This window comes from Convolutriloba macropyga, chromosome 13 (assembly GCF_964194025.1).
Source record: "Convolutriloba macropyga chromosome 13, txConMacr16.3, whole genome shotgun sequence".
Lineage (NCBI taxonomy): Eukaryota > Metazoa > Xenacoelomorpha > Acoela > Convolutidae > Convolutriloba > Convolutriloba macropyga.
Window position 1 is genome coordinate 29,043,892 of NC_134480.1, and position 16,478 is coordinate 29,060,369.

The following is a 16,478-nucleotide window of genomic DNA, read 5'->3' on the forward strand; positions in this document are numbered from 1 at the left end:
CGTCAGTATGTTATGCAACCCCCAATTACAGAGCACGTGTCATTACATAGTTAATTGTAATGTAAAAATATAGCACGTGCGTCTGGGGGTTGCAAATAATATTGACCCATTAAGCTGGGGGTGGGGAGGGGGGCACATAGAAAAGATCCGATTTTGTGAATTTTATGAATCATTGTTTATAAATAATAAATTGTTGTTTGACCCAAGTTACAAATCGTTCTTACATTGGCTTTAAGATTAAGGTATTTAGCTATATCTTTTCTTTCAGGTTTGTTCATGTTATGGGTCTATGGATTCCGTGTTCAGCTGAGCTCCTGCTTAAAGCGGAGGAGGCAGTGTTGCGCTGTGTTAACTCAGCATACTCTCTGAGAGATGTCTGTGTCAATTTAACAACCAAAAGTGTAGGCCTCTTCCGTACGAGAGAAACTACTGAAAGCTACTCTATTCGAACCATATCATTTGAAAATGAATCCTCTCACAATAACAACCAACTACCTCTCGTGATGATACATGGCTTTGCATCTGGTCTGGGGCTCTGGGTTTTGAACTACGACTCTTTAGCGCCCAAAGTTCCTTTGCACGCGCTTGACCTCTTGGGTTTTGCCAGCAGCTCAAGAAATTACCCGTTTTCAAAAGACTCACAAGAATGTATTGATTCGTACGTGGACTCGGTTGAAAAGTGGAGACAAAGTTTGAAGCTAGAAAAGTTTGTGTTGCTTGGTCACTCCTTTGGCGCCTACCTCAGTTATTTTTATCTGCTTAAGTACCCACAGAGGGTGCAGCATCTCATTCTGGCTGATCCGTGGGGTATGAAATTATTTTTTGTTTGTTCTAAATCTTTCTGTCAATGGTTTTTTTAACGAGTTGTGGCCAGGACGACTTGTTTTTACCTCGAGAAAGTTATCTGAGAACCTCGGCTCGTAGCTTTGGCATTTTTAAAGTTTTCAGACGTAACTGTTCACTTGATTTCAGCTTAAGATGAGTTACCGCTGTTTTATGACAAAAAGCAAACATCCGCCTTTTGAACTTGATCGTAATTTGAAATGTTTTCACTGCATTTTTTCAGTGACGGAAGTGATATTTTCATAAGAAGCAGAAAACTTTGTAAATGCGATAGAGATCTGGTTCTAACAGATTCGTACACAATATACGAAAAAGCCAATTGTATCAAAATATTCAAAGAGTTCAACAGGATTGTTCAATTACTTCAAAGTCACGAACAAATAGAGACAATATTGGCTAGTAGTTTTGAAAAAGAAATTATAAAGCCCTAGACGGCAACAGAAGTAAAATTAATATGCATGAAAACAGGTTTTTCAACGAACTTAAACTGATACAAAACAATGCATTACTCTTATCATATAAAATTGGGAATTAGTTAATAGGAAACTAAGAGCTGCACAACAAGAGTTTTCGCAAGTTTTTTTTGGAAATTGTGAAGCCTCGAAACAAATGAAACTTCATTCAGACAAATATGGTAGAAAATAGAAAAGTGAACATTTTCAGCGATACTGAAATTGTGGATAATTGTAGGAATGTACTAAAGATCATTTTGTAACGCTTTTGAAGTTTTCAGTGAAATGGGTCTTTTCTAAGGTTAGAGTACTTGACAGATATTTATAAAGCTGCGGACAATTTGAGCAGCATTTAAGCGCCTATGCCAGAGTATAAATGCATGTGCATTAAAAGCCACACACGCTCTTGCTACTGATCTACAGATCATTTTTAACGAGTGTATTGAAGGTAGTGTTTTCACCACAGTTCTCAATCGTGCACACCAGTTCATCAAAAAAGGACCACTAACAGTCTTATAGTCTTATTAATCGTGGCTTGTTCGTAGCACTTACATTTGCCAAGTTTCTCAATCATTTTACAAGAGTACCTTAACAAAAATGTTTTTTAATAGGAAACTTTTTTGTACTAAGTCCCCTTCAGACGCTGTACTTTGTTTCAGAAAGTAACAAAGGTTAATGAAATAGGCCTGTGAAGATGTCCCATCTTCTGCTTGGAGTTCGAGTGCTGAATTATTAGCGGTTGGCGTTCATAGGTTATTCTCCCACATTATGGAAATCCGCGAGTGGCCTGAGTTAAGGAAATGTGCTTCTGTAAACCCAATACACAATAAGAAGTCCAAGAACAATGTTGAAAATTATAAGCGTACTTGATTATCGATATCTAACTTTTCGAATCGTATTTATTTAGGAGAACTCAGAGCATCAGAATTGATGGACATTTATCAGTGACTGTTGAAATAATAAGTGGTGTACCCCAAGACAGCATTCTTGTTACGCTTTTGTTCCTCTTGTATATAGATGACATGCTAACTTTACCTGAAAAATTAGTTTTTACTGTTTTGCTGATCATACAAAATTTTTGTCTCCAGGTTACGATGCTTCTGTTAATTGTCGGAAAGATCTGTTTGCATTCCAAGTGGTGTACTGGCAGTAATTTGAATTTTATTAACAGCAAGTATGCATTCATCTGTGTTCGTGCGGAATGTTCTCGTACACTATCTGTAGATAGTCAATTGCTGAATAGGGTAGAGGCTACATCTGCACTTGGAGTTGAAGTATTGTCAAATTTAAAGTTGGGATCTGCACATACGCAAAAAATTTTCCCTGGCGGGAAATATTTTTAAATACCTGAGGTAATATGCGCCACACAGTCTGCCAAACAGGAGTCAAATTGAACTTCATATGCTTGCGTTTTATTGACGTTTCTATGGATCCTGATGGAGTCCTGATGTGTCCCATATTCCTTTGATGGAGCTCTTTCATCTCAAATGGCTTTCATGGTGTTTTGATAGGGCGGACTACTTTTCGCTATTGCGGCGCCCCAACCGCCTTCCGATGTCATATGATTTGATTGAATGTGATCTCAGTTTCTTTTTTAGCAATTAGAAGTAGAAGAAGCTGCATACAGTTTGATTACTTTACGATTAGGCTGAATCAAAGATCTTTCCGTAGTAATACTGTTCAAGATATATATTCGTCTTACTATAAGAGAAAACTAACAGGGAGATCTTTTTTCATCGAGTTGTGACAGTGGTCAATGATTTCATTGATTGTAGAGTCCTTGATTCACTTTAGCCACCCAGAAACTCAAAATTCTTTATAAAGACATCTTTCAAAAACTGCGTGACGTATATTAATCAACCCTGTCAGTAAAATGTCACTATTCTATTTGCAGATATTAGCTCAGTATTTGTTGAAGTTAATTAATTGCTCTTGAACGAAGTTCATAGCAATTATTGTAAACGTGTGTGTCTTTTTTATGCAGTTTTTGTGCTTGACAATTTTGCGCTTTTCTTCTAGAACATTCTTTGACTTCTCAAGTGACTTTTTCGCACTTTTGTTCTTCATTTTTGAGTGATCTCTTTTACTCTTGTACCTAAGTGTGTTGCTAATATAAAATCGGTTGCAGAATATTAGAGTTAAGTGATTCGTATCGCAGTGGTTAGTGCTTGTGGTTGCGGATCGGGAGGTCAGTGGTTCAAATCCCGGAGGGGGCAAAGTTTTTTGCGCCTATATTAAATTCCGAATTTTTGCACCCTGAATTAAATTGCCTTGCCTGTTGTTCAAGAGAAATTCTTCCGACATTTGTCGGATTATGTTTTTAATTTTTTAATCATTTAATTTATCAGTTACCTTCTGTACAAGCCTATCTTTGTACTGTTAAAATTCCTTAATTGGTAAATTTAAGTCTTTTACTGCTACTACTAGAGTTTTGTCTCAATCTTTCAATTCAATTCAGATCCAAAAGCTTTCAATTCAATTCTACACATTATTTTTCATTGTCAACATGTTTACTTCTAAAGTCTTTCTTTTATAATAGAACTCAATGGGTTAACTTGGTAAAGTATTTTTTAGAAATCTGGACTATTAATCATGCTACTCGCCAAGGTACTGTTATCTGAGCTCTAATATTTTCTGGAATGTAATAGTTATTTCTCCGAACAAACTAAAGGTGATGACATTGTTCAGTTTGCAGATAGGAGTTTGGTTTCACAGTTTGAGACGGAAAACGTTTATGAAAGAGTTTGGGAAGGAACATGTAATAGTTTAAATAAGAACCATCTAACTCTAAATGCAAGAGAAAACGGAATTTCTGTATTTTGCAAATAGGTCAGTTCTAGAGCACATTTGTCATTCAGTGGAGTTTTCCTGAAGATTTTAACAGCTAGATGTAGCGCTCAGATCGCCAAATTAACAGAGGAATAATATGTGCTATCTATGTAGTAAGTGTGACAGCTGTCAGGTTTCCTATCCGGTTTCAGGTTTTCCTAACCGCCGAAATATTGAGCAGAACCTAAGGACAAAAGAGCTGATCCACAAAAAGAAAAACTGGCGTAAAAATCTCTAATACTAAAAAGCGTTGAGATGCAAAATGAGATTCCCTCACGAGTTCGCTTTGACTTCTATGCATAAATTTAACTCGCTTTAAATGGTATAATTTTTGACCAGTTCAAAAAATACCTTACAATAGATATATTGGTTCTTGTAAATCTTATTTTTTCCCAAAAGCACATGCTAACAGCCTGTTTCATAATTGTTTCTTCCAAAAAGGAAGGATATCAAGAATCACAAATAGTCACTGCTCCATAACTACTGTTTTCTGCAAGTTGGATTTCTTTCCGCCTGCATATGAAAGTTCAATTTAACAGTTGTACAAATGCACGCAAATATTCACCATATTTTTAGTGCAGCTTGCTGCTTTGTCAAAGATATTGTTGCAACTCCCAATGAAATTACAGATAGGAACTTTATGTCAGCCCTACTCTTATGTTAAATTCCTTTTGGCCAAAGAATATTTTTGTGCGGAGAGTCATAAATGTGGTAGGATTAATGAGCCTTTGCAAAACAATCTTCAACATATTTTCCATTTCTTCTGCTTGAGAATTATATTTGTTTAAAGGTTCCAAAGTTGTTGGTTTTCTAAGACGTAATAGGTCCGCTATTTCTGTAATAGCAGTCATCAGCAAGCTTAATTACTTTTTTACACATTTTCCGATGTTTCATAATTAGAAGGCAATTCGAATTGTGAGTTTAGCCGCGTTGACGTGAGATAAAAAGTTCTAGGGCGTTTATTTTCACACTCAATTTTAAAGCGAAGTCAGAAATTGCTCTGTGAGATTGTAGATTTTAAGGGAAATTTTTGTTGATATGTGGTCATTTTTGTTGTTTCCTTGATTTTTTTGCATGAATTTTTGTATGATTTGATATTTTTTTTTCTGATGCCCTATTGTTGCAATGGTTTAAATCCTTCAAGAGTAGTTAAAGCATTTTTAAATTTGACACTTTTTGTTTTTATGAAGTTTTACTTAATTTGTGTTTTTCTGTTGTTTTTTGTTACTCTTTTTTGTCTTTTACTGGGACTCATTATCGACAGATCTGATCTGCAGTCTAATGCGGCAAAGTTGAATCTATTTAATGTTTTATGTGAGTTTTGTTTCCAATGACAACTTGTAATTATTATCATAATTGATTGCTTATCAGTTTTTTTTATTTGACCGTTTGCTTTCAAAAAGTTTCTGTTTCTCAGTTTTGCACTTTTGTTTTTCACGGTCTTGTTGCTTAGTACCGTTAATGACAGATTCCATTGGCTCCCTATTGAAGCAAAGTTGAATCTATGTAATGCTTCGTATTGTTGCTAACTGTTAATTTGGCTTTGACAACATTTGCTTTCAGCTTTTTTGTAGTCTTATTTTCCTTTTTGCTGTTTTTTCACATTGACTCACTAATGAATGTTGAGATCGACTTTCTAGGTAGCAAGTTGCAGTTTTTAAGAATCGCATTTTGCAGCCAATTGTATTTTTTTAAATAGTCCGGAAGCGATGGCGGCTATAGTTGGGGACCTCCTGGTTTTTTTACAGTTCAAAGAATTCTGATGCTGAATATAGAATATTGGTGCGCTGCCTTTTAAGATCTGTTCACGCATTTTTCGGCTTTTGCACGTCAGTGGACGTCAAATTGGAGTGGTGATTTTAGTCACGCTGAAGTACTCCAGGGAGCGAAAATAAGAGTGGGTCTGAGTTGTGACTTTTTCAAAATGCCTTTAAAGTGGAGTGAGAAATTGGTGTTTGAACAATTTGGCGGTTTTTGAGATTTTTTTTTCAATTGCGTCAATTTGACTTCTGTTTTCAGAGTTTCCTCTCTTTCAGTGCTTTCAAGACCGTACGTATGTGTTCTAATTGTGCCTATTTGCCTTCTCTTGATTTCAGTACGGGGCAGCTAAAACTTTTTATGACTTTGCCACTATTTGTTGTCATAAAGTATGAGTGAATTTTAGATTTTTCCCCATTTTCTAAGATTAACTGTTGTCTTATTACTTAGTATCATCAATGACAGGGCTGATTGGCTGCTAATGAGGCATAAAAAAACCTAATTAAAGGCTTGAGGTAATAGCTAGTGATTTTCATGACTTTGACACTACTTTTTTCAAAGCATTTATTGTACTTTTTGATGTCTTATCATTTAATCTCATTGGGTACAGGTCTTCGATGCTGCTAATAGAAGTGAAGTTTATCGATTTAATCGTTTTTGTTCAAACCTAGCGCTTTCTATGACTTTAACACTAATTGTTTTCAATATAGTTATCGAATTTTCGAGTTTTGCGAATTTTTCTTTTCAACTTTGTCTTTTGAACTTGGTCTCATTATTGACAGGTCCCATTGGTTGCTAAAAAGGCTTCAAATAAAGCTAGTCATTTCACTTAAAAGCTATTGCTTATTGTGACTTGTACGCTTGTATGTTTTTTCTAATCTTAGTGTTTTTTTTTAGTTTTGCTAGTATTTTATTTATTGCTGTCATATCGCTTAATCTCGTTGATGACAGGTCTCAAAGGTGTTTATTAAGTTCTCAAATAAATTGTGTAATTGTATCCTCCCGTAGCTGTTGCGCTCTGTGACATTTATACTAAGCGTTTTCAAAAAGTTTCCGCGAGTTATTCGATTTTTGTTTATTTTTGTCTTATTATTTAATATTATTTGTGAGAGGACTCATCGACTTTTAATGACAGGTTGCTAATGAGAAATAGAGGAATATAGTTACCACTTTGATTTTAAAGCAGTTTTTGTGAAATTGATGCTGTCATCTCAAAAAATAAAAAAAGTTGAATTTTTAATCTTGTTTTTGTTGTTCTTGTGTTGTTTTATTGCTTGGTCTCATTACTAACATCTCTCATTTGCCTTTTTAAGCGGAGTTGATGATAGTCAGGTCATAAATTAATACAATTCTTTAAATTGTGTGTCAGGACTTGTCCTGCTATGTTTTTTAAATAGTCGTCCTCATCGATGATTCTTGCGACCTGACTTCTTGGAATTGACTTTTCAAATTAATGACTTCTACTGCTCTGCAGTTAAAATTTGTGTACATGACGTCATTTGTTCTGCTTTTATGTCAATTGCGTGATTTACCTCACTGAGAAAAATGAATTCTGAACTCACTTTATGAACTTCATGAATATTTACTAGTTAAAGATCAATAGTGTGCATCTAAGTAGTGCCAAACGTATATTAAAGTATTACAGTTTTGAATATTTATTTTGAAAAAAATTCTATTAGGGCTTTTTTATAGAGCGGATGTGTCCCATAAAATGACAGTCCGAATCTAACCCAAAAACTCTAGTGGTCTTTTAAATGACTGGTGATCAATCTGTCTATCGTATTTCTTGTTGTTTCAATTCATGGAAGGCCACAGACGTCTATCGCGGCTGTTTTCTGGCAATATGCCGGCTCACTTTCAATTTTTTTTAATTATTGTTAATTTGGTTATGTTAATGGTCGATCATAGTTAATATGACTTCTGTGTTACAAGAAATGGAAATGTCTTTTTATGCTAATATAATTGTTTTTTTTGTACTAGTTAAAACTACTTATTTATAGAAAATCCTTCGATGGTGTTGATATTTTAATAATAGGGCAAAGTTTTTCTATGACTTTTGGGCCATATTTTGTAGAGATTAGTGACGATCGGTTTTTGCCGATTTTTCGTAACTATTTTCGGCTTCATTATGTTAAAAGTTGTTAACATAAAAATTGTTGTGTCCGCGGTTGATTAACGTGAGTTTTAGATTCCATTATTTCAATGTAGTTGATTGCCAAATTTTCCTTCTTTTTAGGTTTTTTCAGGTTTTTCTGAATTTAAGGTTATGTTTAAGGTTAACTACCAAGTGCTGTTCTTCTAATTGTTACGTTCTTCTAATTTTGTTGATTTTCTCATTGTAATGCAGCGCTTGTTCTGCTGTGTGTTATTTTACTTTTCGTTCACGTTGTCGGTTTACAAAAATTCACGATTTCAAGCTTGGCTTATAAATGTTCTCTTTCGCTACTTCAACTGAATGGAATTTAGAACTAGTCACCAAAATATCACAATATACTGAAATTTGATGTTAGAAAATGCTGAAAGTTGATGTTAGAAAAAATTATAAAAGGGATAAACTGGCACAAACCGACAAAGTTCATTTGAGCGACGCTAATACGTATAATGATACTAAGCTTAATACCCTTCCATTTAGAAGTATGTGTATTCTAAAGGCTAGCTTCCGGCAACCTGTTGCCTATGTTTGATAAATTGAATTTAAGGAACTGCTAAGATTGAAGAAAAGGAACAGAATTAGTTAATACTAAAATGCTAAACTTCTGATAGTCACCTAAGTTTAACAGATTTTACGTTCTCAAATTTTGATAAATTATGTGGCATAAGAGGTGTTGGATCTTGATGTGCGAACGCACATACCGATCTTACTTGTTAATATTGGTGTTTTTGTTTAAGGAATGTCTCACAGAACTGAAGAAGAGGCTTCGAGATTTAAAATTCCGCTGTATATTCGTCCAGTCGTTTCAGTTGTTACTAAATTTAACCCTCTTGCCGCTCTGAGGGCGGGAGGTCCCTTGGGCGCATCGTTAATACCTCGGCTAAGGGGTGATATTTTGAAACGTTTTGAGGCACTTTACACAGACAACACAGTGGCTGACTATATCTACCATTGTAACGTGCAGAATCCCTCTGGCGAAAGTGCCTTCTATAATATCTGTCAACCTCTAGGATGGCCAAGAATTGGGATGATTATGAAGGAAGATGAAGTTCCAGACTCGGCCAGGATTACAGTTCTCTATGGAGAAAAGTCATGGATGAATTCAGAGACTGGCTACAGAATGCAGGAGAACTTGAATAAACGAGGCAAGTGATCTCATAAAACAAACCAATCAGTATCTTTTTTAATTGCTCCAAGTGGAGCAATTTCGGTCATGGTGGACATTTTGGATCTTTTCTGTGTGTGACCCCCAGCTTAGTTGGTGCATATTATTTGGAACCCCCAGAAGCACGATATTTTCACCTAATAATTTCCACCGCACAGTAGGTTATGCACCCTGTTGTAGAGCACGTGTCATTAAATTATTAGGTGAAAATATCGCACGTGCTTCTGGGGTGGGGCACAAACGGAAAAGATCCGACATTTTTAATATAATTTGTTTGAGGTCTTTTCCGTTTCTGCCCCCACCCGCACAGTAGGTTATGGCACCCCCAGTTGCAGAGCACGTGTCTTTACATAGTAAGTCATTATGTAAAAATATCTGCGTCGGGAGAGCAAATGATTTTGTCTGACCAATTTGACTTGTTCCCCAGAAACGAGATAAAATTGCAAAGCTAGATATTCAGTTGCTTATCACTGCTCTCAGGGCAATACTAGTCTCTTAGTTTACGATCCTCTTTAATTTGTGCGTAGGTAGACTTTCATGGCGCAAAAAGGCTTTTCGTAGGTCTGGACAAGCACCCTTTTTCCGTTGGACTTCATTAAGTTAATTTCCGTCGAACTTCATTAAGTTATATTTACGTTATCATTTACGTTATCATGAACACGAAGTTTGCGATTTCTGAGGCTAGATGAGTTGTTGAATCACTCCGAGGGGGGGGGGTAATAACCGTATATAAATTTCTCAAATCAAATCTAGTTACGATTAGAACAGTTGAATTACTAATCGATGAAATAACTTGTTAGCTCTCTATCAATACTTTGGAAAGAACCGTGTGGTTTTATTAATTACTCTCGTGTGGTTTTATTAAGCTAAGTTTGTAGCAATATTATATTAGTCCCGTCGGTCTTTTTTATGCGGATTTTTCGCTTGACCGATTTTTCGTCTAACCCATTTGACTTTTTGTTCTCAAAAACGGGATAAACAAGTAGCGTCCAGCGGGCAATAAGTGATCTAAGAGCCTTTCATCCCACTAGTCTCCAAGTATACGATTCACAGAAACTGTTCTGAAGACTTATATTTATAGTGTGAATGACGGTTCTTAGAAGTTGACCCCCCCCCCCCCAATCCCTACCCAAACACATCGTTAAGGTCGTACGGGCCCTGTGCAGCCAGAGACCCCCTCCAACCGTTGCCCCCCTTCCCCCACTGTTGCCCCACCCCGCTGCGCTCACACACCCCTTCAGTTAAGCTAAAGCTAGCCTCATTAAACCGCGGCTAGCTACTGGCAAAGTTACTATGGTAGCTGCCACATAACAAACGCTGCCCGGTCATTTGAGAGCAATTCGCCCGACGTTTGTCGGCTATGATTTTTTATCCGCTCTCGCCACGGGTACCACAGTTCCATTACTCACGTCTTTGTTTAAGTTATTCGGCTACCTTTAGCCGTGACTTTTTTTTAAAAAGAACTATTAGCGGGAAAAAGTTTTGGTTTTTCGCTACTAATAAAATCGGCATTGTTTTTCAGATTTTTGTGATATTCTACGAGCGCTAACAATGCATTTGGTATCGCTTGGATAGCTGATGCAATAGCCTGTAAACAATTTTTACTGTAACTAATTAACGTTAACGTCATTGAATGGTTATCTCTTAATGTGATGTAATGTGCCCGGATGGGAGTAAGAGCCTGAATACCTAATTTTCGAAACTGTTTAAAAGACATAAATTGTTGATGTGAAGGGCGCTTCTTGAGAGCTTGAGCCTGCCTTAACACCCCCTCCTCCCACTTGAACTTAACCCCACCCTGACTCGCTCATTCCACCCCCCGCCCTATTTCACCCCCCCCCCCCCACTTCTCCGCCTCCTTTATTCCAACCGCAACCCTTCAAGCTCGACACCTCCCCCCTGCTTATCACCCCTATACTCACCCCCGTGCCCTATACTTAACCACCCACTCAATTAAGCTAAAGCTAGCCTTCCAAAATTAGATAGCTACTGAAGACGCGAGCAGATCGCCAGTTGTTTGGGAGCATTTCTCCCGACGTTAGTCGGATACGTTTCTCAATATCAGATATAAACCCCGTTATGCTTACTTTTGTTTCAGCTTGAAGAGTATTAACTGTTTTATTTTTGGAAATGTATGCAGAAGTTACTTCCCTCGGTGTGCGAATTCTAGGAGTTCCGTTTTTAACTATCGCATAATCTAAACACTTCGATAATAATTTCAAGCAGGTGAATGTTCATCCAGTGATTAAAGGCGACATGCTAATAAAAAATGGCCTTGCAAAAATGCGGGGCATATAACTCAAACAAAATAATCAGCGTAAAGACCATCATTTGAGACTCGCTCTGTTGATTATCCAAATTGAAAAAAATTAAAATGTGACCCTGCTTGTTGTTTTAGTGGCATTCTTGCTATATGAGTCAGTTGTTTAAATGTATGGTATTAATGATTGCAATGAATAGCTACACTCATTAACAAAATTAAACGCAAAAAATACAGTTTCAGACGACAGACTACTTGTTTTCGAAATCAATATTTTGACCCTTGTGATTTTCATATCAATCGACAATCACCAGCAGTTTTAATTGATATAAATTCAGAAAAACTGACAACCCTATTTTTAAAAGTCCAGATGAAAGTTCTTAATATTCTGCAAGCCGCAGTAATCCTTTCTCCATCAATTTGACAAATATACATCGTGAATTCAATTTTATAATCAAGTTAATTAGAGTTCTCATTGGACTCAACTTATTGCTGCTTACTGAAAACGTTTGACTTCTATCTGAATTTTCTCTGTAAGTAGGCTTGTCAGTTTCTCTGAAAGTAGGTTTCAATTTATGATAATTTTGACACAAAACTCTAACAGAATGATGATGCTCACTAAAATTGACTTCGAAAAGAGGGAATTTACTCTGTGAAATTGCATTTTCTGCGTTTAGTTTTTGTCAATGAATGTATTTGTCGCTATGCAGTAATTTTGATAGTATAAACGCAAGGTTTGTTCTTTAATAAAATAGTGGCATATTTAACTAAAGAAAAAAGCGCGAACATGATGTTTTTCTGTTGACATCCATTGCAATGTGCTCTGAACTTTAATGGGATTTAATTGTCTAGTATTCTTGTTAATTGATTGAGGAATATTGAGGCTGTAGACCAACGCAAACGCTAAAGACAACACAGATCCCATTCTTTAAAGTATCGCACTCATTTTATTAAATTTTTAGTTTTCAACTTGTTTTGTAAATAGTCAAACTTTTTTTAACTGCTACCCAGTAGTAAGATGTCTAGTGTTTTTCAGGAATCTTTTTCGATGTGCGGATATTGCTTCGTTGTACCCATCATATTTATGCTGATGATCCTGAGAACTTCAACAAAATCATTTTGGAGGTAATGGAAAAGGAGAACCAAAGGAGTGCTGAATTATCTACCTCCGATGTTGTTTCAACTTCGACTGCTGATGAAGAAATCGCACTAAAAATCCACTAGCTGTTGACAGCGGCAGTGGCTTGAGATGAAAGATTTTTTATCATGCTTTAACTGTAAACCAGAGTGCTAAGACTCTTCATGAAAACTGACTTTGAATTGTTTCAATGTTTCGGATTTAATCAATCAGTGTTGTTAAAGAAAATCAGGCTCAGTTTCTTGACTCAGTCGGTAATTTTATATGCAAAGTTGAAATTTGCTATTGCGTGGGTTTCGGTGCTACTAACTAATCTTAATTTCTCATTTTCATCCTACTTAGACTTGAAACTAATTTTGCTTTAAAAACACTTATGAGTAGAGTAATTGTAAGCAGATTTAATTCCTTTCTCTATGGTAGATTAGAACTGATTAATTACTTTTATTAATTAATTATTATCAGAACGCACGTGTATTTCTTTTCTGGTACTCTGAAAGGTCAAATTTGACTGGGTGATTACAGATGACGTAATACGGGATTGTTCTATGTATGCATTGAAATCTGGCAAATAGAAAGCAGGGATAGATATCTATTGTCCTTTTCTTATTGTCCTACAAGTCTCAATAAAGGATTTATTAGGGGGGCTAAAAGATAAATCAGTGTCATTGAAACATACGTAAACATGCTTCTTAATTATCAGAACTAATGGGATGAGCTAAGTAAGTTGATTTGAAAGAGTGAGTACGTTGTTGAAATTATTTTAGTTGAACTTTTTCAAGAAAAGTAAAATCATACGAGACGACTCTTTGGTGGAATGAGCACCTTACGCTAGTTTCACTCCTCAAATGGGACTGTGAAGTTCTGAGCCGATAGAGGGCTAAAATCCACGTTAATGTTCACGGTTAACTCTAATATCACTGAAAATTGTTGTTGCATTCTAAAAAGATATCGAAATAATTGTGGATTGATGAGTTAAAATTAGGCGTTAAAGTAGGCGGACGGCTGTCTCAGGTTCTGATTGTAAAAATTGCTGCTCTTATTAAGTTTACCGAGGGGAAACTAATAGTTCTTCCTCTGAGCCACCTGTATCAATATGAGCAAACTCTCAAGTTCTCTGAGCTGCAAATATCAAATTGAAATGAATCAGAATTAAGTATTGGCGCCTGCGTGACTTTTGTTCCAGTTCTAGCTAAGAAATAGGCCTGGATAATTTAGGCCTAATTATGAGCTTGTTTATAAAGCAGAAATTAGTAGCTCAGATGATTGCACTTTGTTAGTCTAGGCACCTGGCACCCTCCAAAGAGAAATGAAGAGGTCCATGAAACGATCGGAAAAATCAAACAATCAAAATTGATTGCAAGTGCTAATAATAAGGGGAGCAATAGCTTTTGGAGAGCATTTAAAGCCTTATGTGGTGATTCAAAAAAACCAAATGAAACTGAACAAAGTGTTGAAGTCTCATATAAACAACTCAGAGCAAAAACAGACATTGAGAAATGCGAAATATTCAAAACTCTTCTACAGGATACAATGAAAGATCATATATACGAAAACTTGGAACTGAATGAAAACTTCGAGAAAGTCGAAAACGAGACAAAAATGTCTCTCCAATACGAAAATATTGAACCAAATAACTACTGCATTATAAAAGTAGAGGATTATGATGAAATTTTGAACAAAACAAGAAAATCAAGTCCAGGACCAGATAAAATCAGCTATAACATCTTGAAGAGGTTACCTAAGTGCGTCAAAGCATATATTTGTCTCCTGATAACTAGCTCAATAAACAATTCTTATGAGCCAACTACATGGAAAGAGTCACAAGTCAAAATGTTACCAAAGCCCAACAAAAACAAAAAAGATGCAGAAAATTATCGACCAATCAGCCTAACCAATTGCATTGCAAAAATTTGTGAAACAGCAGTAAAAAACATTGTCCTAGCGCAATGTGAAAAAAATAATGTCTTCGGTGAAATGCAGAGTGCGTATAGAAGGAACCGTTGCACAACTGATAATTTGCTCAAACTTACTCAACACGTATCAGAGGCATTTCAATGGTCCAAAATGGTTGGATTTGTCTGCCTAGATATTGAAAAAGCGTTTGATGCAGTGTGGAGACTAGGACTTTAAAACAAACTGCTACAAATTGGTGCGCATAAACCTATGATAAAATGGGTTAATTCTTTTCTCTCCTAGAAAAGCATCTTCGTGAAAATTAATAACTCAAAAAGTAGCACATTTTCAACACTAGCTGGAGTACCTCAGGGCAGCGTAATTGCACCAATACTCTTCCCGGTTTATGTCAGTGGCTTTCCTGAAATACCTTCACAAATTTGTCAATTTGCTGATGATTTTGCCCTTTACTACAGGTCGCGCTCCTGTAGAATAATTCAAGAAAAACTTTAGTTTTCAGTGGACAAATTGATCAAATGGTGCAAAAAACTGAAATTAAGAATAAATCCAGGCAAAACAAATTTTATGCTTTTTAAAAATCCGTCAAAGAAAGTTTCCAGTTTAGACCTTTTTAGCAATGGTACTCGAATTGAAGGCGCAAATTCAATCAAATTTCTTTGCGTAAACCTTACCCCACATCTTAAGTGGAACGAACACTGCAAAAGTTTGGTGACCAGAGCAAACAAAAGAATCTACCAACTATGGCGGCTCAGTCAGATCAACGTTGATGAAGAGTGCTTGCTCACCTTGTATAAATCATGGGTTCGACCCTCTATTTCTCTATGCGAATGTCTGCTGGATTGACCAATCTAATTCAATTATCAACAACATACAACTCACCCAAAATGGAGCATTAAGAATTTGTATGAGGAAACCCCGCTGGTACAGTGTCAGAAAACTCCACGAAGAGGCGAATATACCTGCAGTAAGAGATTTTCAGATTAGATTAGCAAATGAGTACCTGAAACGCAAAAGAAAACAAGATCAAATCAATACTTGAACTCATCCAGAAAAAGAGAACGTCCGAAAAACAGTTATCAAAGTACACTGGACCATCTGTCCTGCTAGTGTTCTTTACCAGTTCCTATATCGTAGAAAAGCCAAAACAGTCATCATCCAATGACTTATTGCCAGCCGCTTGCTTAGTTAATTCGGGGCAAAAGTCGAACAAACAACGTCCTAACCGAACAGCTAAGCCAGCCGCTCACCTAATAAATTCGGGGCTTAGCTGTAAAAAAAGACACGAGAGACAACAGCAATTTACGCAGCTTTTATCGACTGAAAAATCCTAATCGATTAACATCTTTTTAGACCTAGAAAATGTTCTTATTTCTCACATTCACTCCACTGATATCTTTATCAAAGTTAAGTTACGGTTATACAACTAACGAAATAATACAGTGCTATGCGCGGTTTGGTTCAGTGGTTTTAAGGCTTAGGTTAGCATAGCACTTTTAACTGCTACCTAATATTACTTCAGTATTTTACTTCATTCTTCAAAACGCTTCCTTCCCTCTATTTATTTTAACGCGTCTTAACGCTTGCCTTCATGATCAAAGTTACACTTTATACGACTAGCGCCGCCCTCTAATTCTTTGATCAAATGAGGCTCAGTAGTCCAATCCCCAACGCGAGCGCTGCCCAATTTTTTTTTGTTTATTTATCTTTTATCTACTCTTCCCACTCTCAATATTTATTACATCTTGAATAATTAATCTTAATAAACGACTTTTTTACTTTGAATAAAAATTATTGATATCTTACCACGCATGGAAAAACAACGAACTAATCAAATTCTACGAGGCTAGCCAAGAATACGAAGAAAAAGAGTAAAAGCAAGCAGAGCCAGCAGAAGCTCTTGAAACGGCGCTTGAAATGGCTCCCAGCAACAAGAGCAATCTATTGGTTTTAAAGGAAAAAAACTCTGA

The 16,478-nt window shown here is 36.2% G+C and overlaps 1 protein-coding gene across 1 annotated transcript; it reads left to right on the top strand.

Annotated features, from left to right (window-relative positions):
* Positions 1-248: 248 nt before the first annotated feature.
* On the top strand, positions 249-13,065 carry LOC142352054 (1-acylglycerol-3-phosphate O-acyltransferase ABHD5-like). Its single transcript, XM_075404405.1, has 3 exons — positions 249-807; positions 8,772-9,179; positions 12,496-13,065. Exons 1-3 carry the CDS (start codon positions 282-284, stop codon positions 12,681-12,683), a joined length of 1,122 nt encoding a protein of 373 aa, XP_075260520.1. The 5' UTR covers positions 249-281; the 3' UTR covers positions 12,684-13,065.
* Positions 13,066-16,478: the final 3,413 nt, after the last annotated feature.